A 27853-nucleotide genomic window follows, 5' to 3' on the forward strand; every position below is an offset into this window, starting at 1 on the left:
AAAGGCATGTCCAGTTAAGACCCTCAAATGTGTGCTGCTGGCTTACTGTTTGGGAGGGTGGAGGTTGTCATCACTAGGGAAGATCTGAGTTCACCTTCTGGCAGTTTTCTTTCTGTCCTTTCCATCTCCCTTTTCAGCCAGAACTTCTCAGGCCAGGAGGAAGTAGAGAACATCAGTTTGCTTCTTGTTGATGCTCCCTCTTAGTTTGCAGGCAAGATTATTGCAGAGTGACAGCTTTCTTCCTGAACAATCCCAAATTTTCTGTGATTTCATAATAGTACAGTTGCAACTATACTTATTTTTGATGATGAGAAATTCGGTTTCTAGTCTTGGGGCGGGGAGCAGGGAAACGGTTCATTTCTAAGTGCATTTGAATGCTTTTTTCACTGTGGGGCTTTGCCCTATATTTATGATGTGCAAATTTATGGTTTCAGAAGGAAATTTTTTGCAAACTAAATATAGGTGTAGCAGATGTAGCACTCTAAGTATATTAGAGTATTAGTTATTGGGTTGAAAATTCTCTTTTAGATCTGAAAAAGCTGTAAAGCAGCTTTATGTTCATGTGGAGCAAACCTAAATAGCATAGCCCATTTCTCCTTTTGAAATGGAGTTTAAAAAAAAAAAAAAAGTTTGTTATACTTTTAGAAGTATGCCAGTAATTGTGGAAAAGCAGCCATTTAGCAATAGTTTCTCTCCTTTTCTATTTCAAGTCATTGCAAATGTCTACTTGTTTTCCCACAGGCACAAATGACCAGCTCTTCCTGTCCTGTGAATTCTCCTGCAATGGCTCCAGGTTCTCAAGGGAGCCATATTCACTGCCCACCTCTTCCACAGCCTCCCATGCACAGAAATTCTCCTTCTCCCGTACGGAGTCGAACCCCAACACCTCACCACACACCCCCTAGCTTGGGATCACAGCAACAGCAAGTGGCAGCAGCTGCCACCACTGCCCCCACCCCTACCCCTCAGGCAATGCCACCGGGACCACAGTCTCAAACTATGCACCCCCCTCAAAGGCAGACTCCAACACCTCCACAGGCACAGCTGCCTCCACAAGTCCAGCCTCCAGTTCCAGTTACCCCTTCTGCAGAGCAACAACAGCAGCCCCTGTCACAGCAGACTGCATCTGTTCCCACACCAACAGCACCACTGCAGCCTCAGCACCCCACAACACCTGTAAGAAAATATTTTAATTGTGCTTTCCCTGCAAATCACTAGGTGTGAGGTTTAATTTTCAGTAAGAGTCTTTATTTTTGTGCGAGTCTGATGATGAAGATAGCTCCCAGGATGTTTAATGTCAGAATAGCTTCTGTTACATTTGGGAAGGAACCTTTTTGTCTGTAGATAAGTTTGTAGATCATCTGGCATTTCCACGCAGGAATTACTTTGCAGTATTCCAGTGCATGTTTTGAAATTCCATGTGAAACATGGACAAGGCCCTCAGTAATTCAGTTATGTGTGCATATGCATAACAGTGCTGCACAATAGAGAATATGTAGTTATCTATATACTAGGCCTTTCAGTGCATGTTTCTGTTGCATGTTCTCTCTGTGATTGGAGTTGTGAGGCAGTGCCTTCTTCAGGTGAGGCAAGTGGGAGGACTGGAGTGCACTTAAACTTGGGGGAAGTATGAAATGGATAAAATGTAGACTGGAATGAAGAAACATAATAGGTTCATTAAAAGCTCATTTGTAATGAGTGTGGATTTTTTTCTCAGCTTTCACAACCAGCCGTAAGCATTGATGGACAGGTGTCCAACCCCCCATCTACCAGCAGCACAGAGGTGAACTCTCAGCAGACTGCTCCAGAACAGCAGCAGCCACCTTTGCAGGAAGTGAAAATGGATATTAAAACAGACGAGGGGGAACCAGAACAGGCAGAGTTGCAGATGGAGGAGAAATCTGAGGTGAGATTGTTGGCCAGTTGTTAGGTGGAATATCTTTTGTATCCAGTGCTGCTAGATACTCTCTGCTCCATGCAAGCCATTCCTTCTGGAGCTCAAGGAGAGCTATAGATGCTACCTGCTGCTGTTGTTTGGATCATCATCTCCCCTACCCCTTCTCAAAGAAGGTCTCTGTCTTGGGGTGAAATAGTGGGTTGCAGCCAGTAGACTGACTGTACTGGTTTCCTGGGTTGGCCACAATAAGGACTGTGATAATGTGGCTGCAGCTGTGAGGCTTTTTGGTAAATGTTTGCTAATGTAAGAGGATGCTCAAGTCAGTCCTTCGAATGTTATTGTCAGCTGTTAAGTTATCATGGGTGTGTACATGACTGGCTGCTCCACTGGGCTCTGACAGCTTGTCACTGACAGGTAGAACTGTGGCTGTTGTGTCATGCTTGCAGCCCCAGCACAGGAGAAATGGTCAGAGCTGACTGAAGAGCTGGATGAGTACCTATGTATCTACTTGCAGCTCAGCACTGATTAGCAGCCCCTTGCTGCTAGTACTGTGCAGTCTAGCTGGTGTTTAAAGATAGGTTTTAGCACATCTGTTCAAGTTGTAGATGCAGTTTTGATTGCAGAGTAGATATCCTTAGTCCTAAGGAAGAGTGGTAGGCAGGACAGCAGATAGGTGTAAAGGACAGAAATGGTGACTCTATAGGAGACTAGTAAGTGACAAGCTCTAATCCACTTTCCAGGTTAAAGTGGAACCAGTGGTGGAGGAATGTAAACCAGACCCAATGGAGCAAGAAGAGAAGAAGTCAGAAGTGAAGACTGAAATACCAGAGGGGGAAGAGAGACCTACTACTCCAGCTACTCAGTCTTCTCCAGCAGCTGGGCAGTCTAAGAAAAAAAGTAAGCAGGAACACTCTTCTGACTGAAATTCACTGTATCTCTTTAGAGAAAACTCTGGAGAAAAATGAGCTTTCTTCACTGTAGGCTTATATGGGTGGTTCTTTGTGGCTTTTGGACAAAATTGTCTAATAATACATATGCTCTTAACTGGCTCTGCTTGGTGAGTTCTTTAAGGCTTTAGTATTAGACAGTAAGCATTAGTAAAACTGTCAATAAAATAGAGATCGGAGATACTTTTCTGTTAATTTGCTAGACAAATTCATTCTCTTGGCATCAGAGGGGATGCATTCAAAATGTAAATTGACTCTGTTAAATTTACTGGTATCATTCTGTGCTGAAACAAGATCCTTTTCGATACGTTGACAGTCTCTTTGTGTCCAGATGATCATTTTAATATCCTCCACAAAACTCAGCATTGCAGAGTGTAAGCAAGCCATGCTAAGTATCTTAAATCCATTGTGTCAGTAGTCTTTTCTCATAGAACTCACATTTTTCAAGAGGTTTCTTCCTTATAGCTGTTTCTGCTGCCTTGCTTATGTTGATTGTTTTTTCCAAAGTTTTCAAGCCAGAAGAGTTGCGGCAGGCGCTTATGCCAACACTGGAGGCACTTTATCGTCAGGATCCGGAGTCTCTTCCATTTCGACAGCCTGTGGATCCCCAACTACTAGGAATTCCTGTGAGTGTCTTAGTGAGATACTTTCCTGGCTTTGACTCCGAACTTCTACTTTTCTGACATATCCGTTTGAAGACAGCTTAAGTCTGTCTTGTTCACATTTTTATATTGATGCATTTGAAGAGGTTAACTTAGGCAATGGCGCTTACAATATCTGAGTCAGAAGTTTATTTTTCTAAGGTTGGTTGATTCAGGGTTCCTTTTGAAAAATGAGCAGGCATACCATACAATGAAGTGATTGCCAACGAATCCTAGTGCTGTGTGGGTTTTTTATGGATGTTGCTTCATGTTGTGATGCTTCTGTTGCTGAATTCTGTAGGTGTTTCTTGTCATACATAAAACTTCATTGAACTAACTTCATGGGGAAATTGGATCATTTAAAAAAAAAAATCCATCAAATGATGATTAAGCTGTTAGCAAAGAGGAGACTACTCAGCTTCTAGTTTTTGAGGTTGAATTTTCTGCTTGTTTTAGAATCATCTTCAGAAGAAGTTGCTATCCTTCAAAGATCTGTGTTTTAAATAATCTGGATTGAATGTACAAGGATACTATGTATACATCATATGTATGTGTAGAAATCCTACTTAGATGTTTTCAGCAACAATTTCTGCCTGAAACTTTTTTAAGGGTAAAAACTGCAAGGATTTAAAGCCTGCTGTATTGTTCTAAGCAGGCATATGTGTTTCTAATACTCTTAAGCAAACTCACAAATGGTTGTCAGATTTGGAGGGCTTTCTTAGGAGGAAGAGGAGAGGTCCTGAGGAGGGTGAGGGCGACTGAAAAGAGGCATTCTCTAGGTAAAAGGTTTGTAGAAGACATGACATTTTTTATCAGTTTAATAAAGTATATTGTTTTTTGTTGTTAGTTTGTCCGATCTGTTTAAGAGTCACTCTACCATTCCTGCATATATCCTCAGATCAGCTACAGCACTGCCATTTCCTCCTTTCCATAAAACTTTTGTTGACTAGTGTTAGAGGGGCTTCATTTTCTCAACAGAAGAGCAATAGAGCCTGAAAAATAAAGGAATAATAAAAAAGGAAGCATTGGGAAGTGATGTGGTATTGCTTAGCGATTTCATTGCATGTCACAAGGAGTTTGACAATCAAGTCAGGGAAGAACCTGTTTTTCTTGATGTATTGCAGGATTTGTATGCTGGGAATACCTATGCTGTCGTGTCATAACGTAGGTCTGTAGTAGTGTCTTGATACGCTGCTTATTCTTGCAGGATTATTTTGACATAGTGAAGAACCCCATGGACCTTTCTACTATCAAGAGGAAGCTAGACACGGGACAGTATCAGGAACCATGGCAATATGTAGATGACATCTGGCTCATGTTCAATAATGCCTGGCTCTATAACCGCAAAACGTCCAGAGTGTATAAGTACTGTTCCAAACTGGCAGAGGTGTTTGAGCAAGAGATTGACCCGGTTATGCAGAGCCTTGGTTATTGCTGTGGAAGAAAGGTAAGAAGAAAACATTTTTAGTACGTTTCCTTCCTGATACTGAGGCAGGGGGGAAAATACTGCAGTTGCAATTAGCAACTTTTGTGTCAAATTCTGAAAGTGTAACTAGGATTTAGGGATCTTGAGAAATCTGTTTTAGTGTGGGTTTTTTGATGTCTGTTGTTTTTATCTTTTAATTCTATCTGTTGCTTAAATCACCTATCTGTAAGTCCTGGAATAAAAACTGTATCTTGAAGGTTTGCTTTGCTTTTGATTAGGGTAAACCAGTCTTCTGTTGGCAATGAAACAGATATGTTTCTGTTAATTGCAGAAAAAGTGCTCTCAATTTCTGTGTATGTTGAGACTACCTGTATTTCCATTGTCTTGTTTTGATATGCTTTTCCTCTTTGAAGAAGAGCTAACTTGAAAATAGCAGTCCACTGAAGGGTTATTTTTTAAATGACTCTAGCACTTCATGCTCATGCTGTAATTGTGAGATCTGTGCACAGAATGAGATGCTAATGATCACTGTCTGGGTCACACTTGCTTTCTTTGGAGAGTGAGTGAAAACATGTATGAGTACTAAGAAGATCTTTTCCTCTTTGCAGTTGGAGTTCTCACCACAGACTTTGTGTTGCTATGGCAAACAGCTATGCACAATCCCTCGAGATGCCACTTATTACAGTTACCAGAACAGGTAAGGAAAACTTGCTTGGTGCAGTTTTGTGCATGCTGCAATCAATCTGTTAAAGGCATGCATGTATACACATATACACCCTCTTTATACGTGCGCACCTTTATGTCACAAGACAAAAACTTGCTGGAAGTGCCCTTAAATAGCTTACCTTGTGTGCTAATAAGTTCTTTCTACAAAAGCTCATTGCAATCTTTGCTCTTCCTCTTTTGTTTGCAGAAATGTGTGATGTTTACTAGATTTTTATCCTGCGGTTGAATAAATCTTCACTTATCTACGTGTCATATATGCAAAAGCCTATTGTCTTTGCTCCCTACCATGCAGCTGTATTTTTCAGGCAGAACACTTCTGACTAAACTATACAGCGAGTATATTAAGCTCATAATATATATTATACTTGGCAAGTCCTTCTGCTTTTCTAATGTTTACAGTGAAGAACAAGCCTTTTTTTGTTTTTTTTTTTTTGTTGTTTTTTTTTTTGTGGTGCAAATCTTCATTGAGGATTTGTATATTCAGATCTTGTGTAGATTGATTCTTTCTTTTTCTCCCTAAGATCCCTTAAGGAAGTTGTCTTACAGTGGCTGTCAGCAGCTGTGTAAAGTGCTGTCACTTCTACAGCTCTTTTGACTAATCTTTTTGACCTGTGGTTTCTTAAAGGATTTAAACCTACTTGACTTCTGAGAGAAGGCATCATTTTACTGTTGGGAGTGGGAGTTGGGGGGAAGGAAGAGAAACAAGGAAATAGATGCTTTAACACTCCCATATCCCCTGGCTTGTCACCAGAATGCATCTGTTAAAGCAGAGAGCTGGTTGCCTCCAAGCTATGTCATCTCCATCAATTTAGTTCCTGTTTTCTGTTTTGTCCAACATCTTTCAAAAAGGGAAAAAAAAAAAGGCTTTTACCTGAAATCAAGAAGATTTTGCAAAACTGGCAGTTCATTAAGCACCTGGTCAGGTGAAAGCACTGAAGAACTACAGGAGTTCTATCTTAACTTTCTTAGACTTCATGGAGGTTTGTAGTAGTGAATGGAAGCATTCAGGAGTGAAGAAGTGGAAAACAAGTTTGTCGTATCCCATAAAAACTATTGTAATTTTGGACTTGCATAACTTACTCACTCATGATGCGAAGTGCTCTATTTTCCACTCACATTTATCCATTGGTCAGCACCAGATGGATTGAAAGAATACTTTTCCAAAACCTGACAGGCTTACGTGTTTTCAAACATTCGCTTCTAATGTTTGTTAAAAAAAAAAAAGGGGGGGGGGGGCGCATGCATGCATGTGATCTGTAAATTACATTATACATGTGCATACATATCTGTAGATAGATTTATAAAATTACTGAAGTAAATTACTGAAGAAAATTACTCTTCCATATGTTATCTTAGATGAAGACTGAGAGAGAGGCTTAAATGACCTGTATTCCTAGCTTAGCAGCTGCTATAGTGTCAGTTTGTGTTGCTTTATAACGAACTGTTGCAACTTGTTTGAATTTTCTTTTATTTCTTAGATGTTTTGTGCACACAATTAATGTGCGGTAGTAATGGAGAGGTCATAGTTTCAACACACTTTTGAGGAATATGGTAGAATCTGGAATGAATCACTGTTTCATTCCAGTGTAAACGATGTCTTTCTCTGTAGTGTTTGCTGTATTGATACTTGGACTGTTCTATGCTCATGAACTGGGCTATGGCAGAATCGTATCAATGTAGAGCACTGTGTGTGCAGTTAATGCTAGACACTTACTTAACATGCAGTTTTTACAGTTTTTGAGGACAGATTTTATTGTCCTTTAGGCTTCTGATGTTTAGCTTTCCCTTTCAACTGGGAGAGAATCCTGTGGCCTTTCAGCATTTGTACATTTAAGATGGAAAACTATCCCTCTTCCCTTCCTGCACGTTTTCCTGCGAACAGAATTGCTACGCTGATATGCAAGTCAGAGTAGTAGTTCTTCCTTCCTTCTGCTCTTTCCCCTTTCTCATTTTAATTCTTTGCTGTACATGGCATGGATTATTAAAATGAAGAGCTATGGGTATGCTAAAATGAAATACTCTGTGGTTTAATTTGTTATAATCATTTGCTGCTTGTGAACCCATTTGAGAGATTTAATGCTAATCTGTGCTTTGCCTTGGCTTTCTGCTTTGTGTTGTCTTGTCCTGCTTCTGTTTTTGTTTTTCTTTGTTCTGCAAACTCCTATTTCTTTGTTTGTTCTTGTGTGTGTTATTTTTTATTTTTCCTTCATGCTTGTTGTTGTCTGCACTTGGCTTTGATTGCAAAAAAAAAACAAAACAAAAACAAACAAAAAAAACCCAAACCAACCAAACACAATGTGGGGCCTATAAATCTGCGTCATTGAATATCCCTGTCGCCGTTGATGACCTGGCTCTCTGCTCCTGTCCCTTCCTTGGCCTGCTGTGATTGGTCGCTCCGTTGCTTGGCTTGGGCTGTGTTGTGTGGACAGAGCAGTTCACCCAAATATGGCCTTCTTGCTGACAGGTATCATTTCTGCGAGAAGTGCTTTAACGAAATTCAAGGAGAGAGCGTTTCTCTGGGGGATGACCCATCACAACCTCAAACGTGAGTAGTTGTGTTTGCTTGGTGATACACGTGTACAAGCTGTATCGTGGTCCAAAATGCTTTCTCAAAGGGAAGGAGTTTAGTTTGAGGTAACCCCCTCTGTTACTAGGCCAGTATAGAGAGGACCAGAAAACTTTTCTTTAAAAGCCTGGGTTTTTACTGTATTTTTTTTTTCTTTAAAATCTGGATTGACTGAACTGTAGTGAAGAGAAATAAATAAGCACTTGGTGCTTAATACCATAACTATACCACTAGGGAAAAGATGAGAATCCTCATTTTTTTTCCTCCTGAAAAAATGTGGAAGTATTTTATTGTGGGGAAAACTAACCATGCCTGCAGGCAGGTAGGTGACAGACATCTTCTGAAATAAGTCAAACTTAACCTTCTGTTTATAGACTGGACATGCTATTAAACTTGTATTCAACTCCAAATTACAATTTTCGTGTAAATTGGAAGCAGATGACCTCCTTTTGCCGTTCAAATACTTTACTGTTGGAATGACACTGGAGCTGTGCATGGATTTAGTTGCCTTTTCCAGCAACTGGTAACAGCAAATTGTTTGGACAGTGTTTCGTTCCACTGTACTATCCTCCTGCTTTCTTGAAAAATGTTGAAACAGATTTTCAGCGACTAAGGAAGCCCTTGAGGAACAGATGAGTACCAAGCAGTTACTCTGGAGATTTTGAGCTGTAAAAGCTTTTTGGGGTAAGGATACTGCAAGAACTCTCTAAATAGAAGCAAGTAAGGGACTTGGGAAAGCCTAAAGCCAAGGGAAGAGTTGTCAAAGTTCAATAACTGAATGGATTGAATTAATTTTCATTGGAAGTAGAAGCTATCTTTAGCAGCACACAACCAAATCTTGGTCATGCTGAGGAATGTGTCTATTTAGAACAGTTGTGAAAGAATCCATTGGGGCTTAGGCAGTTACAGGAGCACATTTATCCTTTAGGAGGAAAGGAAGAAATGACATTCGTATGCTGGTCAGGGTCTTGGGCAATGTTCCTGGGGATAGTATGGATTGCTACTCTACTAGAAGCAAGGACCCAGGGTTTAATTCATGTTGTCCAGTTTTATTAATGAGAGATCTGCAATATGAAGTACTTATGTGAGAGAAGCCACTATCTGTATAAATAAAATTTCTATAAAAATCTCAAAATATAATCACTTAATATATAATTTTTTCTTTAGCCACTCATACAGTGTGATCTGTCTTGCATATAAATTGGCACAGTTTGCCACAAACCTTTGAGTCAGAAGGCATAGAGTGCTTTTGAATTTTTGCACTACATTTGGCAATACAGATACTAGATACAAATTTTTTTTATATATACATATATGTGTGTGTGTATATATATGTGTATATATATATAAATTAAATATAAATAAATTAGTTAAAACAACTAAAAGCTCTTTGAACACAAGTGGTGGTAAGAAAGTGGAAAGAGACTTCCAGTTCCTGATATACTTCCTTTTCATAGCTGGTTTAAACGCTTGGTTGTTATGTAGTGAAGATGGAGACTATAGGCTACACATGAGGAGCAAGTATGTGTTTGAATAAGTTCCCTCACCCACTTACAGCTTTTGTCCCAGGAACTCATTTTACGGGAGCAGAGAGATCCTCCTCCCTTCTTCTGTCTCCACAACACATGGTTAAAATGAGTAAAAGCAAAAAAGCTCAGGAACATATGTGTAAGGTCCTGTTTATTAATATGGTGAGTAAAACTGCAATTTGAAGTAACTGGTAGATTAAACCCTCTTGATTCATCAGATAACAAGCTTGAAAATTTCTGCAGCTGGCTGTGTTCAGGATAATTACTGAAATAAACAGGTAGGAAGGTTAATGCATCTCATTCAAGTTGGATTGAGTCTCTGTCACTGCTTCTGAAGGAAGCATGCACTGATCAGCTCAGATTATACAGCTCCCTCTTAAAAGTAGGTTCTCAAAGATCTGGATGTTGCTTGTGTGATTGTCCTGGACTACTTTGTGCCAGATTGGTGTAAAAGATACCTGGAATTCACTGTCAAACAGATGGAATTGCTGGCTCTGTCAATGATGAAGGAAAAGTCAAGCTCAAGTAAAAAGTCATGGCTGGGCTAGGCTTGCAGGTTTGGCAGCTGAAATTTCTCTTTTGAATTTAATCTAGGAGGAGGGCTAGAGGAATCTGAAATAAGATAACCTTTCTTTATAGCCAAAGATAACTGGAATTCTCTGCCTTCAAAGTGTCGGGTAGGCATATCAAACAGTCATTTCACTATGACAGACTGATCAAACTGGTCCAAAACTTGAATGTCAGCAAGCTACTCATTTATCTTATGGTAAAACTGAAAAAGGGAGAAATGTGTTTCTCTGCAAGTTATTGTCCCATAGAAAAGCATCTTTGCCACAGGCAGAGTCAAGGGTGCCATATACTTCAGTTATCTCCCCCTCTGTGAAATCCAGCTCCCTTACTTAGTGCTAGTGAGTGTTTAAGAAACCGAATTGCAGGTCTTGTCTTGGTGTGTGGAGATGAATGTGGTATGGCATGAACATATGTCATTTTGTGTTAAAACTGAGTTTTATCACCTGTTTCTCCATAGCACGATAAACAAAGAACAGTTTTCAAAAAGGAAAAATGATACACTGGACCCTGAACTGTAAGTAATGCTGTCACATTTTGAATGATCCTCATTTCGTCATAACTATTTTGAAAAGACATACTATTCGTTCATCACCACCTTTGTTTTTCAAGGTTTTCCAAATTTAGTGTAACTCTGTTAACTGACAGGTGCTGCTCTGTAAGCAGCATATCTGGCATTCTGTCCTCGGATGCCAAATTACTGTATCTGCTTTTGAGAAAAATATGAATCTGAATGTATGGGCTTGAATTAGTGCATTTGGTTGCCTTGAATGTAGGTTCAACAGAAGGATGAATGCATATAACTCAGCAATTTGAAACCTTGTTGTGGCAAGTGCATGAAGTCTCAGAACTATTTGTGTCACTTGGCAGTAGCTTTTTTGATGCTGTTGACTTTTCTAGTTGTCACATTTTACAGGCAGCTGTACTAAAAGGAAAAGATCTGTTAAATTTGAATCAACTGATTCTTCTACACTGCCCTGGAAGCAGAACTGTAGACATTCAGTAAAGTTTAGATGTTGGTGACTCAATTGATTTTCCTCTATGTTCCTGAGGTTTTTTTCAATCCACTTCATGCACTCCATTATCTACCTGTGCCGATACTCCTAAAATGTTATCTTTGCTGTCAAACGAATGAGCAAAAAGGATGTGTATTCTTCCCACACTATCTTTCTAAGGGTCAGCCAGTTTGTTCTTCCATTTTACAAGGGCTGTGGGAGGGAGAGAATAGTAACTTGATTCATAACTTGTCTTTGCTTTTGTTATAGTGAAGATGCAGCCTAACACTAGAATAAAAGCCTAACTTAATGTGATGCAATGTGCCCTACATAAATGACAGCCATTCATTGAGTCTCAGACTCTTATAAATAGATGTGTTCAAAAGGAGTCACTGTCCCAATACATGAAGTAACCTTAGGTATTCCAGAAAATTATATTAACCAACATCTGTGAAGGAGACCATATAACTTAGTTCAGCTGTCCTTAAATCTCTGCTGGCCTTCTGAATGTGACTTTGACTTTGCTACTGTTTTTTTTCTCCTCCCCCTTCCCACCTTCCTGCAACATATCTTAAGCTTTAAATGTGATGGGGCATCTAGAGCCAGCCTGTTTCTTCTGGTTCTTCACTTCTGCCACCTGTGAATCCATTTTCCTCTCCATTATAGTTACAAGCAGGTCACAGATTTGATCCTTAAAGGGCTTCGTTATATATATATAATATATCTTTATTTTTTACTTACACACACACACATATATATATATTTACGTATGTACATATCTATGCATAAAGTGAGGTAGATGGCAGTAAGGCAGGCAAATAGTAATAACGTGTCCCTGCAGTCTACCTGACTTGATCTGACTGGTCCTTAAATCAGTCTGCAGGCTGTGCTCAGTATGGACATGCCTTTATGTTAACAGGCTCAAGAGCATATGTGCTAGAGCACCTCTATTAAAATGTTACAAAGTACACTACCAAATAATGTTGCTACCATACCTCACTTCCCTACCTTCCTTTTTTCCCCCTACAGATTTGTTGAATGTATAGAGTGTGGAAGAAAAATGCACCAGATCTGTGTTCTTCATAATGAGATAATCTGGCCTTCTGGGTGAGGAATTTCTCCTTAACTAGACAGTATCTGATAGATTGACTAGTGTTTTTGTATAAACTTCATTATCTTGGTTACCTCTAAAATTGTGCCTAAAAAAAAATCCTATCCAATGGGAAAAGTTGCATTGCCACTTGAAAGGTCTGCAGAACATATATATGGTAAACTCTAATGTAAATATCATATCTTACTGTATCATATGTGAAGTTTTTATTTTTGGATATTTCTAACATTCCTATAATCGGAAGAGGGCCTTTCAAGCTTACTCTGTATTTAAAGATGTTAGTCCTTTGTGAAAAGGAGTTCTGCTTTTAGTTCTTGTAACAGTTTCATACTGATCCGCTTTCTGTACGATTCAGATTTTGTCCTCTTCAAATAAAAGTTTTGTAACCACTAAAGAACTTAACAGAGGAATTTGCTTTTTTTTAACCTCAATGATCAGATTAAATCTGAAAAACAAGACCTCTCTTCCCCTTTGATCAAGAGCTATGGATCATCTAAAATACTGTTTTTTCCAATTGCTTTAATACCCTTTAAAAAAGCAGATAAATCATAGGTAAATAAAGCTCTCTGAAGAGAGTTTAGGTGTTTCACTCTTGACGAGAGCTATTACTTTTACTGATTTGTTGTCCCATTCGCATTTGTGCTGAAGTAGATGTCCTCTAGCTGAGGAAGAATCTGCCCATCATTTACATGCTACAATGTACTCGGGTGTTTAAAGAAAATGATCAGTGTTATATAATTCAGTATCTCATCTTCAGCTGATACAGTGGTTTGAGAAGGAATATTTTAAGCCAATGTTGTCAGACATCCTAGTGAAGACCTTGTTTTTTGGGCTCAAGCTGGCAGGTGGTGGCAGGAGGATCTGATGAGGTATGCACCATCTGAGCTCCCAGCCTCTACTTGCAGCCCTGAAACAGTTGGGCCATTTTTGCTGGCAGTGTTCTTTGTCTTTTGTTTTTACTTCAAATTTCAGTTAAGCTCTTTTCTGTACTCTCTCTGTTAAAAGGTTTTGCTCCTAATGATCAGATGCTAAGGAATTTATGGTTTGATTTGGGATGATCTTTCACTTTCTTGTATTTCTGCTTCAGCTTTCTCTGTGATGGCTGCCTAAAGAAAACAGGGCGAACCAGGAAAGAGAACAAATTTTCTGCTAAAAGTAAGCTTCTGATACTCACACCAGAAATCTTAAATAATATTTGTTAAGAATGGGGAAGAAGTGGCTTTTATGCTCATTTTGCATTTGCATCAATCTTTTATTTTAATCAAGTTAGAAGTGGGAGGATAGTTTTGACCAGATTCAATTCTGTGATACTCAGAATACTTGTGTTCACAGGTGTTTTCAGGTTAATAGTCTGTCGTAGAGAGTTAATGCTCTGTTTTAGAGTCCTGCTAATGCAAGATACATGGCCTTTTATCTCAATTGCAGTATTAATAGCATTGGGAAATAGTTACTGTGCGATTGCAGTCTAACTTAAGTTTATGATGACATGTTCAAGTCACTACGACCACTGCTGCTCTTAAAAGCTTTGACAGAGACAAAGGTTGCATCAGCTGGTGACAAATATCTCTACAGATGTTTCCTCTTGATTAAGGCAGCTGTTTTGAAAGCATTACAGGAAGAAATTTATGCAGTCGTCCATCTGTTCTATAGACAAAAGTGTCTCAAAAGCTTTTTTTAACTTGGTGCACTTTAAAATAGTGGATAGTTGTATTTCTGCTCAAAAAAAGAAAACCAATAGCATCAAGATTTAAACATGATTTAAACAAGTGTTAAAAACATAGTGCTATGTGATAGGTGCTACATAGTGCTACTTTTTAAGTGCTGCTTTGACAAAAAGAAAGGAGAATATCCAAAGCTACCTTGAAATTTAGGGGATGAATTGATGGGCTTAGACACAAAAGTGTTCTCTTTAACTGTTGTTGTGAAATGAAATGAAATGAAAAGCAAACCAGTCAGTGGATGGATGGTTTCAACATCTTTGTCTCTTTTCAAAATCCAAACTTTCTGGATTCACTGAGAATACTACAGGAATACAGGGGTTCTTTTACAGTTTTTCTCAGTTGATGTTTCTAGCCACCTATTTGCATTGCATATTCAATGTAGTATAGTGATGCTTTGTGAAAAGGTATCAAATTGAATAATAGAAAAGTTGATGGATTTTAACTATTAAAAGCTACAGACAATGAGACAGGCCCTGATACACCAAGAGTCTTAAATTCCCTTTCAACTTTAGGTCGTCTGTCAGCTAACTTTCTGCTTGTACTTCTTTTGGCTGAATTTTGTTTGAAAGGAAAAACTTAACAAAATATATACTTGCAGATACAGTAGTAGTCCTTTTTAATCAAAATATATTTGCATTTCCTTTTGGTAAGGAAAGATACTGACTTGGCTACAGTCTGACATTATGGGAAGAATATATTTCCAAATGCAACATCAACTCTTGGATCTAAGTCTGGAAGCAGTGTTTGTAATCCAGTTTTTTGAGTAATTAAAAGCTTCTGTTTAGGAGGAGCCTTAATTATGACTGGCTGCATTAGAAAACACTTTTAATTTAACATTTGAGTAGAGTAATCCCATTTGAACTGTTCAGTTTTGTATACATCCAGAGTTGTATTGTTTCTGTAGGGTTACCTGCTACAAGACTTGGTACCTTCTTGGAGAACAGAGTCAATGATTTCCTAAGACGACAGAATCACCCTGAGGCAGGAGAGGTTACAGTTAGGGTGGTACATGCATCTGACAAAACTGTAGAAGTAAAACCAGGAATGAAGGCAAGGTATGTCCTTTCAATTTCTAATTTTGCTTTCTTCTAAGCAAAAAGCTATTTGAATTTTCTTATGTGCTACTACTTAGAAAAAGTAAAGACTGTATTGTATTCAAAACCTCACCACTGACCAGCTTGTGGCAAACATATTACAGCAGCAGCATATTAAATAGTTGTGATCAGTGTCATTTTTTTTCAAAGTAAAAAGTGGGTGGTGTCTTGTAGTTGAGTAGTCTTTAAGCATGGTTTTTTAAATTATCTTAAAATTATACTTGCAGTAGCCATCATTCATCATTGTTGTCTTTACTTACTGCCTTGTATTCTCTAATATGTGAACATATTTGGTATTCCCTTTTACTTTCTGTAATCTGCAGGTTTGTAGACAGTGGAGAGATGGCTGAGTCTTTTCCTTATCGAACAAAAGCGCTTTTTGCCTTTGAGGAGATTGATGGTGTAGACTTGTGCTTCTTTGGGATGCATGTACAGGAGTATGGCTCAGATTGTCCCCCACCCAATCAAAGGTGAGGAGCTGCAAGAAAGTTGATTTTATTTTTAGTACTGTCTCAGCTGGGTGGACTTTCTGAAGTTCTGTATAGATCTTGAGTGTTGCATATCAAAAGACTTTAATTTCTCTTAGTTTCTAGTAGCTAGTAGTGTTTCTAGTAAAAGTAGTGTCTGTAATGGGATTTTTTTCAGTAAGAATCGCTTCTTACTGGAGAGGCTGACTGGCATGCATGCTGACAGCAAGATCAGGTCAGCATTCTAAAGGAAGCAACTGGATAGTTCAAGAGAGATGAGGCTGGAATATTAAAAGAAAGATGAGTTTCTAGAAGTAAATTAGGACCAGAGTCTTTGAAGATTTGTATTGCACTGGATGCTTCAAATAAATAATGTATTAATATGTAATGTATAATATAATGTATATGTCGTCTTTTTTTTTCAGGCGAGTGTATATATCTTACCTTGACAGTGTTCACTTCTTCCGCCCTAAATGTTTGAGGACTGCTGTCTATCATGAAATACTAATTGGATACCTAGAATATGTAAAGAAATTAGGGTAAGTCATTTTTTTAATGTTTTTTTCTGTGCAAAGTTTGTGATAAGTAATTCCTAGTGCAAATGAAGTTACTGAGCCCTATTGTGCAGAATATAGTGCCTAAGTATCAACAAGTGATAGAATAAATTGGCCTTGAATACCCATGTATACTTGAGAAGGAGGAGAAGAGCTAAAAATGGATTGTAGGTTTTTCAGAGCAGGCTTGTGCTTCAGATCTTTTGGATGTATAAAGAGTTTCAGAACTGATCTAAAACTTCCTTAAGTCTGAGTAGCAAAAGTGAACCTGCTTACCTGGACCGTAAAATTTGGCTGGCCTTGTTGATGATAAAATCCTTGTGAAATGCTCCTGCTTTGGTCAAGTCATGCCTTGGGGCTTGCAAGTAAGGTCCCATGTTTATGACCCATGTTTATGAGGAGAAAGGTAAGTGTATTTTGTCTGTACTGATTAACTGTGTAACAGTTGTGCAAGGCTACTAAGAAATCTCTTACAGAAGGAGTAGGTGAAATTGTGAGCATCTCGAAAGTTAGAAGAGAAAAAGGAGAGTATGCAAGGGACAGCACAAAAGAGAACACAGAACAACTGAAGAAATGAGAAAGGTGGAAACTAAATGACCGTGGTTACTGAAGTAGAAATGGCAGTGAAGTAAACATCAATCTATTGCCAAAAGTATCTGGTATAGCTTGGCAAAGAGTTATTCAAGAAGAAAGTGTTAGGGACTATGTTTAGAATAGTTGCACAGGAAAAATTAGGGGAGTCAGAACGGAGGTGGTACACTCTTCAGTACCTAAGTGAGATGATATCTTCCTTTGAAGGCAGGTGTCAGACATTTTGTTCTGCTTTCTTTAATTATTTATATATATATATACACACACACACACACACATATATATGTATTTTTTAACCTGGAAGCCTGTAAAATTGCTGCATAGTGCTCAGGCATCAGTTTTACTTAATGCTGTTTTCTGTGCTAATGGGTAACATCAGGTTCTCATTTTGGGAAAACAATATTGGTCATGCAATATCATCTCTCCCTTCCCAGGCAGAAGGAATGACAACTGGCTACAGTTTCCAGGGCCTGGGCAGGGTTGTACAGATGTGTTTCTCAACAGGGCAAGGATGGTTATTTTTCTCTAACTTGATTTCTGATTATTTCTCTTACTGGAGTTCTTTCAAAACTGATGGAGAATAACTGAGGAAGAAGTAGTGAGCTTTCTCTGCAGCTGCTGCTATTTGGATGCCTTCTGTCTTGGCAGTGCTTATGATTGTGTACCCGGTAGCATGGGTTGACAGTGACTGGTTTGCTTTATTCCTAAATCTAATTGTGAAACCTTTTAAAATGTATTTTTCAAGTTAAAAAGAAAGAAGTTACAATAAAGTGAAGTGTATGTTTAGGTAAATGTGTTCTTAAAATGTCGCTAAGTAATGAGTGACTACACTGTCTCAAGGAAGAATAATTCAGCATTTTCCTATTAAAATATCTAGTCTCCATCTTTCTTTTACGTAATAATTAGCCAATTGGCAGATGGTAATTGCAAGTGTACATCAGGCTTTGATTTTTACCTCTAGACTGGAAAACATGCACACTTTACATTAATCTCTCTGCGTGAAGCTCTGAATTTCTAAAAGTTAGTGAAAAGACACTAATGGTATTTGCGTGAATGAAGCCAGAATGAGCACTAGAATTAAAATCTTGGAGAACTATAATTATTGTCCGTCTGCTAACACCAGCCAATTTTGTGGTGGCTCCATCTTGTGGCAGAGAGGCAAGCGAGCTTAATTAACAATTGGCAGAGCCCCATGTACTCTTTTGTTTTAACCGTGCTAGGTATACTACTGGACATATCTGGGCGTGCCCACCTAGTGAAGGAGACGACTACATCTTCCACTGCCATCCTCCTGACCAAAAGATACCCAAGCCCAAGCGACTGCAAGAGTGGTACAAAAAGATGCTGGACAAATCTGTGTCGGAGCGCATTGTGCATGATTACAAGGTTTGTTAAGTGTATGTTTGGACTGGGGTGGGAGGGTTGACTAGTCTTAGTTCTTTCCTTGCCTTATGCCTTGTGTTTGATTCTTGGTGTATGTGTTAAAGTGAGATGAGCAGTACAAGTTTAGAGTTAAAACATATTGTACTTAAAGCATATGCTTCTGAAATAATTTTAGCAAGAGATTTGAAATGGTGATGCACCTTCTGCAAGAAAACTACATTCTTGGGAAATTCTAGGTAAAAAAAATCTTGTTTTATCAATGTAAATGCAGTTTTTGAAATCTTTAGTTTTCCTGTGTTAAAAAAAATAAAATTTCAGGGTTAGGTTACTGACACAGTTGGAAGTATCTAAAATCATCTAAATTATCAGGACTTCAGCTAGTGTGGACAGTATAGTGATTATACTGTCCCATTTGGTAAGCATGCACGTTGGAGTCTACAGTGATGGTTAATGATTTATTTCTTTGGAGTGGGAATGTTTGAAATATCACTGCAAACTGAGGAACTGTCTGTAACTGTTGCAGTGTTAAATCTGCACTTAGATGGTGCTCTCAAACTGGATTGTAAAATAAAGTCATCTCTTGCGCTTGATGTCCCTATGCCTTTTTTATCATTTATTTAAAAGCTTGCCTCAACACACTTGATTTGTAATAGTTGTAACCAAGTGTTTTGTTCTTTTCAGGATATATTTAAGCAGGCAACAGAAGATCGTCTAACAAGTGCAAAAGAGCTACCATACTTTGAAGGGGATTTCTGGCCTAATGTTCTGGAGGAGAGTATTAAGGAACTAGAGCAAGAGGAGGAAGAACGGAAGAGAGAAGAAAACACTAGCAATGAAAGCACGGATGTAAGAATGTTTCTGCTGTTTCATGATCTAATGTAAAAATTGTGACTACCTGTGGCTAATTAAAGGAAGTGCCCAGGCTCTTTGGTTAACTGGCTATTTATTTCACCTTTGCTGCGAGATAAATACAAATTTTACATTTTATGTTAGAGCTGTTAATCACTAAGCTAATTCTTATTAGCAATGGCTGTTCTTTTGGCTGTAAACCCTAACTAATTACCAAAGTAAATTTAATTGATACAGCTGCTAGTTAAATATTTTTCCTGCTGAAATCCAATTATTATCTAATGTTTGTGTCACAACCTCAGCCTGACTTTGAAGCTTTCTCCTTATTCTTTAGCTTCTGGACAGTGGCTAACGCTTCTCTCTAACTTAGATGTCATAATAAAGATCTTAGCAGAACATTCTGAGAAAGTAACAGACAGCCTTGGTTTAGTAGTTGTGTCTGTGTAGGGTATTTTTGTAGTGGAAAGTCTTAAGGCATTGAGGATCTGACCCACAAAATGCTGTTGAGAATTTGTTGTTGGGCTACTCAAACTAGAGAAATTTCTTGCTGGTGTCCTGTTTGTGCACATCTTCTGGAGAGTGTGCAACAGCTGTGCTTTCACACTCCACAATAAAAGAACATAAAAAGATGCACTTAATTCAAGAGTAAATAGGAAAAGGAGAAGATGCTGAACTATATGCACTTGGCAGTCTTTGATCTTCTGGGCTTTTATGGAAAAGGAGATGAATCTAGGATGAAGTTAGTTTTGCTTACAGTACTTCTTGTTAGTTAGTCCTGTTTAAACACTGCTGTTTTGTCACCTTGTTATGTATTAGAGATTTGTGGGGCTGAGAATTTTTTTCTCAAGTGATTAATACATCAAAAAAGTTAGGCTTAGCATGGCAACTAGTTTGTAGCTCTCCTGTGTCCTGCTTCGCAATACCTCCTTTTAAAGCTTTTAAATAGACTTAAGTGCAAGACCAACCTGGGAGTTAGGCAACTCTATCAAATTTGCAATTTAACTAGTGTCTTTCTTAGGAAGGGCCTGTTTAAAGTTTTTTGTTTGGCATAGCTACAACTTCCTATCTCTCAAATATACCAGAAACCAGTCTTGGGGCATCTGACTTAGCTGCATGTGTGAGAGATTTGTCAACACTTATGTTGATTTTTCACAGCAGTTTAGCCCAAAATCCCATGGAGGGGTAAGCCTGCTGCATATTGCTATTTAACCATCATTATTAAAAATAAAGGTTTAAGACTTTACCCAATGCCTCACCTCTTAAAAATGAGGCAATAATAATCTGTATTCTTAAATTAAGTGATGAAATAGTCATTCATGTTTGCTGGAAACTTCCATCCCGTCAAAGTTATTTTAAGCTTAGGAAAAAGCTTATTTGAATAAAAATTGCTTTGGATCTTGATCATCATATGCTCTAGAGCCTCAAGAGGCCCCTTTAAGAAGTACAGAGGGGAATAAACTGTTCATTGCTAATTGATTATAATAGAAGTGAAGTTGACCTGTTTTGACTGTTGTGCCTTTCTCCTATTCTATCTTGCATACTAGAATTTGCGCTAATAATGCCTTTCAGACTGAGAACAACTTCATATAATGTTCAGTTCAATGCAGTCTATAAAAAGAAATTGTTAGACAAGGGACAGATGGTTGTAATGTTAAGAAACTAGATCTAGGTGAATTAGGTCTTTTTTACCTCTGGTTAGTGCAAAATCAGTTGGGCTTTTCAGTTATTTTTAGTTTGAATTGCATTGAGAAGCCATCTGCTGAAGCCCTTTGGGATTTTCTGAGATGTTCTTCAGTATTGAACTGTAGTAGATGAACAGGTTTTGGTAAATATTGTTTAGCTTTCTTTATCCCTTATACCTCCTGAGCATTTATGCTTTTAGTATTTTTAGAACTATGTATTGCTCATCTTGTTATCTTCTGGAGTGATTCCAGTTGAATTAACTTAGTCTTTCGGGGGATTGTGGTAATTATCTTCGGAGTAAATCACTGTGAAATGTGTTTAATCCTTCAGTTACAGAAAGCGTGAAAGTAGTAAAATGCTGATGGGGTATAATTCCAATACCTGATGTGAAGTAAAAAAAAAAAATGCTTTTAAAATTAATAGGTGAGCAAGGGAGACAGCAAAAATGCCAAAAAGAAGAACAATAAGAAGACAAGTAAGAACAAGAGCAGCTTGAGTCGTGGCAATAAGAAGAAGCCTGGCATGCCCAATGTGTCCAATGATCTGTCCCAAAAGCTATATGCCACTATGGAGAAACACAAAGAGGTAAGAATTGATAGAGTGAGAAATATATATTCTACTTAAGCAGACAGGTGTGCAAAGCCTTGATGCAAAGCCTTGATACAAAGCCTTCCAGGAGAATCATGTGCTGTAATTAAAATCCTCAGCCAAGCCTGTATAGAGTGGCACACTAGACAAGGGTACCAGCAAGTCTGGGCATTTTGTGTTCTGAGGGCATTGGGGTAAATACTATTGTGCCTGTACAGAACTTCCAAACAGTAAAACTGTCATGGCAAACTAGACTGTTCAGTCCAGTGCTCTTTACCAAACAGTCCTGAAGAAGGTGAACCTGTAATGCATCCAGAGGTTTGAAATTTTCCCAGTCCTTGCAAGCATACACATTTTCCAAATCACCACCCTGTCAGCCCATCATTCAAGTATTGGTTAGTCCTGGAATTGTATATTCTGCATAACAAAGTTTGACTAAAACCTCTCGATCAGTGCTGGCATTAACTATTCTTGCTTTACTTTTCAGGTCTTCTTTGTAATCCGTCTCATTGCTGGCCCTGCAGCCAATTCTCTGCCTCCCATCGTTGAGCCTGACCCACTCATTCCTTGTGACCTGATGGATGGGCGTGATGCTTTCCTAACCCTTGCTAGAGACAAACACCTGGAGTTCTCCTCACTACGAAGGGCTCAGTGGTCAACCATGTGCATGCTGGTGGAACTGCATACCCAGAGTCAAGACCGATTTGTCTACACCTGCAATGAGTGCAAACATCATGTGGAGACCAGATGGCACTGCACTGTTTGTGAGGTATGCTTGGTCAAGCTTTCCTTACTTGTGTCCCCTCATTTCTGTGCCCAGAGTGCTCTTTACCTGAAGTAATTTCTCAGTATAAACTGATTAAAAACATCTGTACAACTCACCACTTGGCAGCTCAGAGAGGAGAGGAAACATTTAACATAACAGGCAATGCTAGTAGTCATCAGGGTGGTTTATGTCTCCTACTTCCAAGCTGTGGAGAACTGAAGCTGCAGAATTCCATTTGCTGTAGTTCATTAAGGTGCTGCTGCTTAAGCAGTTGGGAACTGTAGCAAGTGCTTAAGCCTTAATAGTAGGATTAGTGGGATTTTTTTTTCTCTTTTCCTCCTAAAGAGCAATGCCTCATTTCTTCTTACACAGTCAGGAGTGTGGAGCTATGGTACTTCTGTAACTAGGCCTCTCCACTGGTTTACTGGTATGGAGGTTTTGCCATGCTATGAATCAGATTCCTAACTAAAGCAAACAATACGCACTGTTCTTGGCGCGTTTTTTTTTACTGATATATACTTGGATAATTCTCCCAGTCACTCTGTAGTTGCAAAGAACAGTCTTGACTCCAGAAGTGTTTTGATACCTGTGTGTTTAAAGATCGAGTCCAGTGGTCTGGGTCAGTGCTGTACCTTCCCAAAGCTGGAGTCGCCTTGAACCTGACATATAACTTAAATTTTCAGCCTGCTAGTAGTAAATGACTCTGCATCAGATTCTGTTCTGAAAGCCTCTGATTAAAATGTGACAGTCCCATTTCCTCATATGTATCAGAAAGTAAATTCTAAATTTCCAAAGGATTAATGAATCCTAAGGACATGCATCTTTTTCTTAAAATCAGGTATTGAGCCCTAAATCTTGTGCTGCTGCTTTCACTGAATGTAAGTGTTGTTCAGGTTGTTCTGTCAGGACACTGCTGCTTATCAGCTCACCTGAAAACTGAAAAAGCAGCTTGCATTTTTCTTTCATCTTTGAAAATTGGTACCTGCTCTGCCATTTTTACCTCCTCCTATTGAAGAAGCAGCAGATGGGCAGCTATTCTATTTCTTGCCTTTCTCTTCCCCTTTCCCTATCATGGAAGAAAGTGATTTTCTGACCCAGCTGAATCATGTGTGACCTATTAGCTCAAAGCAGACTTGTTTTTTCAAGCTGTATATATTTGTGTAAATTTCAGACATCCTTCCACCCACGCACTTTCCCTGGCTATGTAATTCGGACTTATTCCTTCACCACCACCTCAACATAGCCTGAAAAGTTGAATTTTTCCCTCTTGTAACAATTTGTGTGGAAAAGTCTGGGTGCAATAACCATTTATTTATTATGGAGTTACAGGAACAGTGTTGATTTGTTCCTTCATTGTCTTTCCAGGATTATGACTTGTGCATCACCTGCTATAACACTAAGAACCATGACCACAAGATGGAGAAACTAGGCCTTGGTCTAGATGACGAAAGCAACAACCAGCAGACCGCAACCACCCAGAGCCCTGGTGATTCCCGCCGCCTGAGCATTCAGCGCTGTATCCAGTCTCTGGTCCATGCCTGCCAGTGTCGCAATGCCAACTGCTCACTGCCGTCCTGTCAGAAGATGAAGCGGGTTGTCCAGCACACCAAAGGTTGCAAGCGCAAAACCAATGGAGGGTGCCCTATCTGCAAGCAGCTCATTGCTCTTTGCTGCTACCATGCAAAGCACTGCCAGGAGAACAAGTGCCCAGTGCCCTTTTGCCTCAACATCAAACACAAGCTCCGTCAGCAGCAACTTCAGCACCGTCTGCAACAGGCACAGATGCTCCGAAGGCGGATGGCAAGTATGCAGAGGACCGGCGTGGTAGGCCAGCAGCAAGGATTACCCTCACCAACGCCAGCCACCCCAACAACTCCAACAGGCCAGCAGCCCCCAACACCGCAAACCCCACAACCCCAACCTCCACCTCAGCCTGCCTCACAGCCTCAACCTGCTCCTCCCAACAATATGCCACCCTACACCATGCCAAGAACTCAGCCCCCCAGTGCTGTGTCCCAGGGCAAGGCAGGTGGCCAGGTGACTCCTCCAACTCCACCCCAGCCACCTCAACCACCAGTTCAGGGTCCTCCTCCAGCAGCAGTGGAAATGGCCATGCAGATCCAGCGGGCAGCAGAGACCCAGCGTCAGATGGCACAGGTTCAGATTTTCCAAAGGCCAATTCAGCACCAGATGCCCCAGATGCCGCCTATGGGAATGAACCCTCCACAGATAGCCAGAGGTCCTGGTGGTCATATAGATCAAGGAATGGGGCCAGCAGGCATCCAGCAGCAGCCACCGTGGGTGCAGGGAGGGTTACCCCAACCTCAGCAGCTGCAGCCAGGAATGCAGAGGCCATCCATGATGTCAGTAGCCCAGCCAGGGCAGCCCATGAATATGGCACCTCAGCCAGGGATGGGTCAGGTACCTGGCACGGCTCAGCCCAAGCAACCACCTCTGCCCCAGGCGGCCTTACAAAACCTACTGCGGACTCTCAGGTCTCCCAGCTCACCCATGCAGCAGCAGCAGGTGCTTAACATCCTTCACTCCAATCCTCAGCTGCTGGCGGCTTTCATCAAGCAGCGAGCTGCCAAGTATGCAGGGTCCCAGAACCCCCAAGGGATGCCAGGTCAGGCTGGCATCCCCCAGGGTCAGCCGGGGCTCCAGCCACAGCAGGCCATGCAAGGGCAGCAAGGAGGGGTGCACCCCAACCCAGCCATGCAGAACATGAACCCCATGCAAGCAGGAGTGCAGAGGCCCAGCATGCCACCACAGCAGCAGCCACAGCAACAGCCACAGCAGGCCATGGCTGGGATGAATCCTCAGGCGCAGCAGATGAACATGAATCACTCTGGGATGGCTCCCCAGTTCCGAGACCTCCTCATGAGGCGGCACCAGATGATCGAGCAGCAGCGCCACCAGCAGCAACAGCAGCAGCAAGGAGCAGGCCCAGCCCTGGGGCCTGGGATGGCCAACCACAACCAGTTTCAGCAGCCCCAGGGCGTTGGGTATCCGCAGCAGCAGCAGCAGCGAATGCAGCATCACATGCAGCAGATGCAGCAAGGAAACATGGGACAAATAAGCCAGCTTCCGCAGGCGATGAGCGCAGAGACAGGAGCCAGTTTGCAGCAGGCTTTCCAGCAGAGGCTACTTCAGCAGCAGATGGGGTCCCCGGCTCAGCCCAATCCTATGAGCCCCCAACAGCACATGCTCCCCAATCAGGCCCAGTCCCCACACTTACAGGGCCAGCAGATCCCTTCATCGCTCACCAATCAAGTGCGTTCTCCACAGCCTGTACCCTCACCACGGCCCCAGTCCCAGCCCCCCCATTCCAGCCCATCCCCCCGGATGCAACCTCAGCCTTCTCCACACCACGTCTCCCCGCAGACCAGCTCCCCACATCCAGGACTGGTAGCTGCCCAGGCTAACCCCATGGATCAAGGGCACTTTGCCAGCCCGGACCAGAGTGCAATGCTTTCTCAGCTTGCTAGCAATCCCGGCATGGCAGGCCTCCATGGTACAAGCGCCACAGAACTGGGGCTCAGCTCCGAGAACTCAGACTTGAATTCAAACCTTTCACAGAGTACACTAGACATACACTAGACACATTGTAGCATTTTGGGAGCAAAAAAAAAAAAGAAAAAAAGAAAAAAAACTTATTTTCTCAAGACTTTTTGTACTGAAGACAAATTTTTTTGAATCTTTCTTAGCTAAAACAACATTTTTCCCTGGAACACATCTGAACTCTGCAGTAGTAGTTTGTGGTTTTAAAAACAAACCAACAATGAACCTGAGGGACAGTAGAGTACAAAGAATATATTTTTGTTATGGCTGGAATCATAACCAGTCCTTTTTCTTGGGTTTTTTTTTTTCCTCGCGTGTGTGCGTTGGGGAGGTTGGGGAAAGAGGGCTGTCCTTTGGCTGTTCACCAAAGAACACCCTACTCATGCCTCCAATAGGTTTTATTTTTTTTTAAATTAATGAAAATATGTAATATTGATAGTTATTATTTACTGAGGCAGATGGTAAACATTTTCCCTATTCTGGTTTTTCTTCGTGTCACTGCAAAAAAAAAAAAAAAAAACTACAGGAGAACATTTTCTTAAAACTGGAGGACAAAAGGGGTTAATGTTGCTTTAAAAATACATTACATATATAAATATATATATATTAAAATAAATACCAATCTTTTCCTCTATGGTTGGAAATATGTCAATTCTTTGAAAAATGTAAAAATATTAAATAACTCAGCCCCCTCCTGAAGTCTACTTTTGTCCTCCAAGAATTTTCTATACAAGAGTCTGAGCTTAAAAAAACTTCAAGTATTAAAATAATTTGTACATGTAGAGAGAAGACAACATTTTTGCAAATACACAGGGGCAGCTGCCAAATGGATGTAGTATATATATTGTGGTTTCTGTTTTCTTGAAAGAATTTTTTTCGTTATTTTTACATCTAACAAGAAAAAAATAAAAAAGAGGGTAAGAAACAATTCCGAGGGGATGATTTTAACCTGAGAAAAAGTCCCTGGGGTTTCTTCTTTATGCTTGCTTTCTCTCCTATGCCCCTTTCCCACCCTCTTCCACTTTCTGTAAAACTTGAAAATAGAAAGCAAAAAACCCTCAAATGTTGTAAATCATGCAATTAAAGTTGATTACTTATAAATATGAACTTTCGATCACTGTATAGACTGTTAAAAATTGATTTCTTATTACCTATTGTTAAATAAACTGTGTGAGACAGACAGCCTGTTTTTAATGTTTCCCTTCTCTCCCACATGTGTTGCTTGTTCTTAAAATGGTGCGAGGAGGGAGATAGCAGACCATATGCTACTTTAAATGTTTGCTGTTTAGCAGTTGGAGAGCTATTTAATGTATATGACTGTTTTAAAATGCAAATCTCTAATAAGGGGTGTGGACTAATAATTAGTTTCATGAATGGATACTTTTGGTACAACTCTGCGTTTGCATCTGTTCATGGCATGTATCTTACCAAAGAAACGAGGTCTGACCTCAACAGTTGTGCCAGTCAGCTGTACCACACCCTGCTCAAACAGGCTGGGAGCAGCTGATGTTCAAAGGACCTGTTTTGCATTTTGAAATGAGAACTATTGTTTGGATATGTGATATTAAAAGATCCTATTTCACTTGGAATATATTGTGCAACTTTTGGCACCAAAGTGTGAGCATGTTCCTGTGAGGTAAGCTTGCGTGGATGTCCCATAGATGCTGCGCTGAGGCAGCTCATGGGTGTCCTGTCGTACTGTGCTGAATTTGGTAACCCTCCACCCCCCCACCCCCCCTTTAGGTAGGGTAATCTGCCTGATGTAGGGTGCGTGTGGCCAGTTACCACAGAAAGACTGAAGTGTTGTAAGTCTAACCCTGCTGTAAGGTGTGCAGGTAGCTGTCTCAAATGCAAACTCCATATATTTGGGGCTTCCTGAGCAAATACTTCATTGTAATTGTGGAGTGCATGTGTAGTAAGCCCAGTTGTGTGTGCTGAAGGTAGCTATGTGCACATAGAGTTAATCCAGTCACTACAGAGCATGCTGCCTGTGTGTTGTGCTTTGGCTAGGCACTGTGTTTGCAGTAGGTCCATCTAGGGCTTCCCAAAATACAGCCTTACTGGTGTGCGTGTGTGTGTATACATACAAGGGCTGGGTGCATAGGAAGTAACTTGCACTGGGCTGCTATACACCAGGAAGTCCTGGGTGTGACCAGAGCACAACATGTAGTAATACCAGCTGTGTTGTGAG

General features: G+C 40.2%; 1 protein-coding gene across 2 annotated transcripts in view; it reads left to right on the forward strand.

Annotated features, from left to right (window-relative positions):
- EP300 (E1A binding protein p300) overlaps window positions 1-26844 on the forward strand; it is a 68702-nt gene extending 41858 nt beyond the window's left edge. The window contains exons 14-31 of one of the 2 annotated variants that reach the window (XM_067310495.1): window positions 742-1176; window positions 1718-1906; window positions 2638-2794; window positions 3352-3470; window positions 4693-4932; window positions 5520-5608; window positions 8102-8182; window positions 10760-10816; window positions 12324-12401; window positions 13493-13560; window positions 15031-15181; window positions 15544-15690; window positions 16113-16226; window positions 18053-18218; window positions 18897-19061; window positions 21171-21332; window positions 21823-22104; window positions 23467-26844. In XM_067310495.1, coding sequence (XP_067166596.1) covers window positions 742-1176; window positions 1718-1906; window positions 2638-2794; window positions 3352-3470; window positions 4693-4932; window positions 5520-5608; window positions 8102-8182; window positions 10760-10816; window positions 12324-12401; window positions 13493-13560; window positions 15031-15181; window positions 15544-15690; window positions 16113-16226; window positions 18053-18218; window positions 18897-19061; window positions 21171-21332; window positions 21823-22104; window positions 23467-25701 — 4935 coding nt within the window. In that variant the 3' untranslated portion in view covers window positions 25702-26844. The remainder of the gene's footprint in view (window positions 1-741; window positions 1177-1717; window positions 1907-2637; window positions 2795-3351; window positions 3471-4692; window positions 4933-5519; window positions 5609-8101; window positions 8183-10759; window positions 10817-12323; window positions 12402-13492; window positions 13561-15030; window positions 15182-15543; window positions 15691-16112; window positions 16227-18052; window positions 18219-18896; window positions 19062-21170; window positions 21333-21822; window positions 22105-23466) is intronic. The other variant, XM_067310497.1, reaches the window with a different exon arrangement.
- Window positions 26845-27853: the final 1009 nt, after the last annotated feature.

Source organism: Apteryx mantelli, chromosome 1, assembly GCF_036417845.1.
Source record: "Apteryx mantelli isolate bAptMan1 chromosome 1, bAptMan1.hap1, whole genome shotgun sequence".
Classification (NCBI taxonomy): domain Eukaryota; kingdom Metazoa; phylum Chordata; class Aves; order Apterygiformes; family Apterygidae; genus Apteryx; species Apteryx mantelli.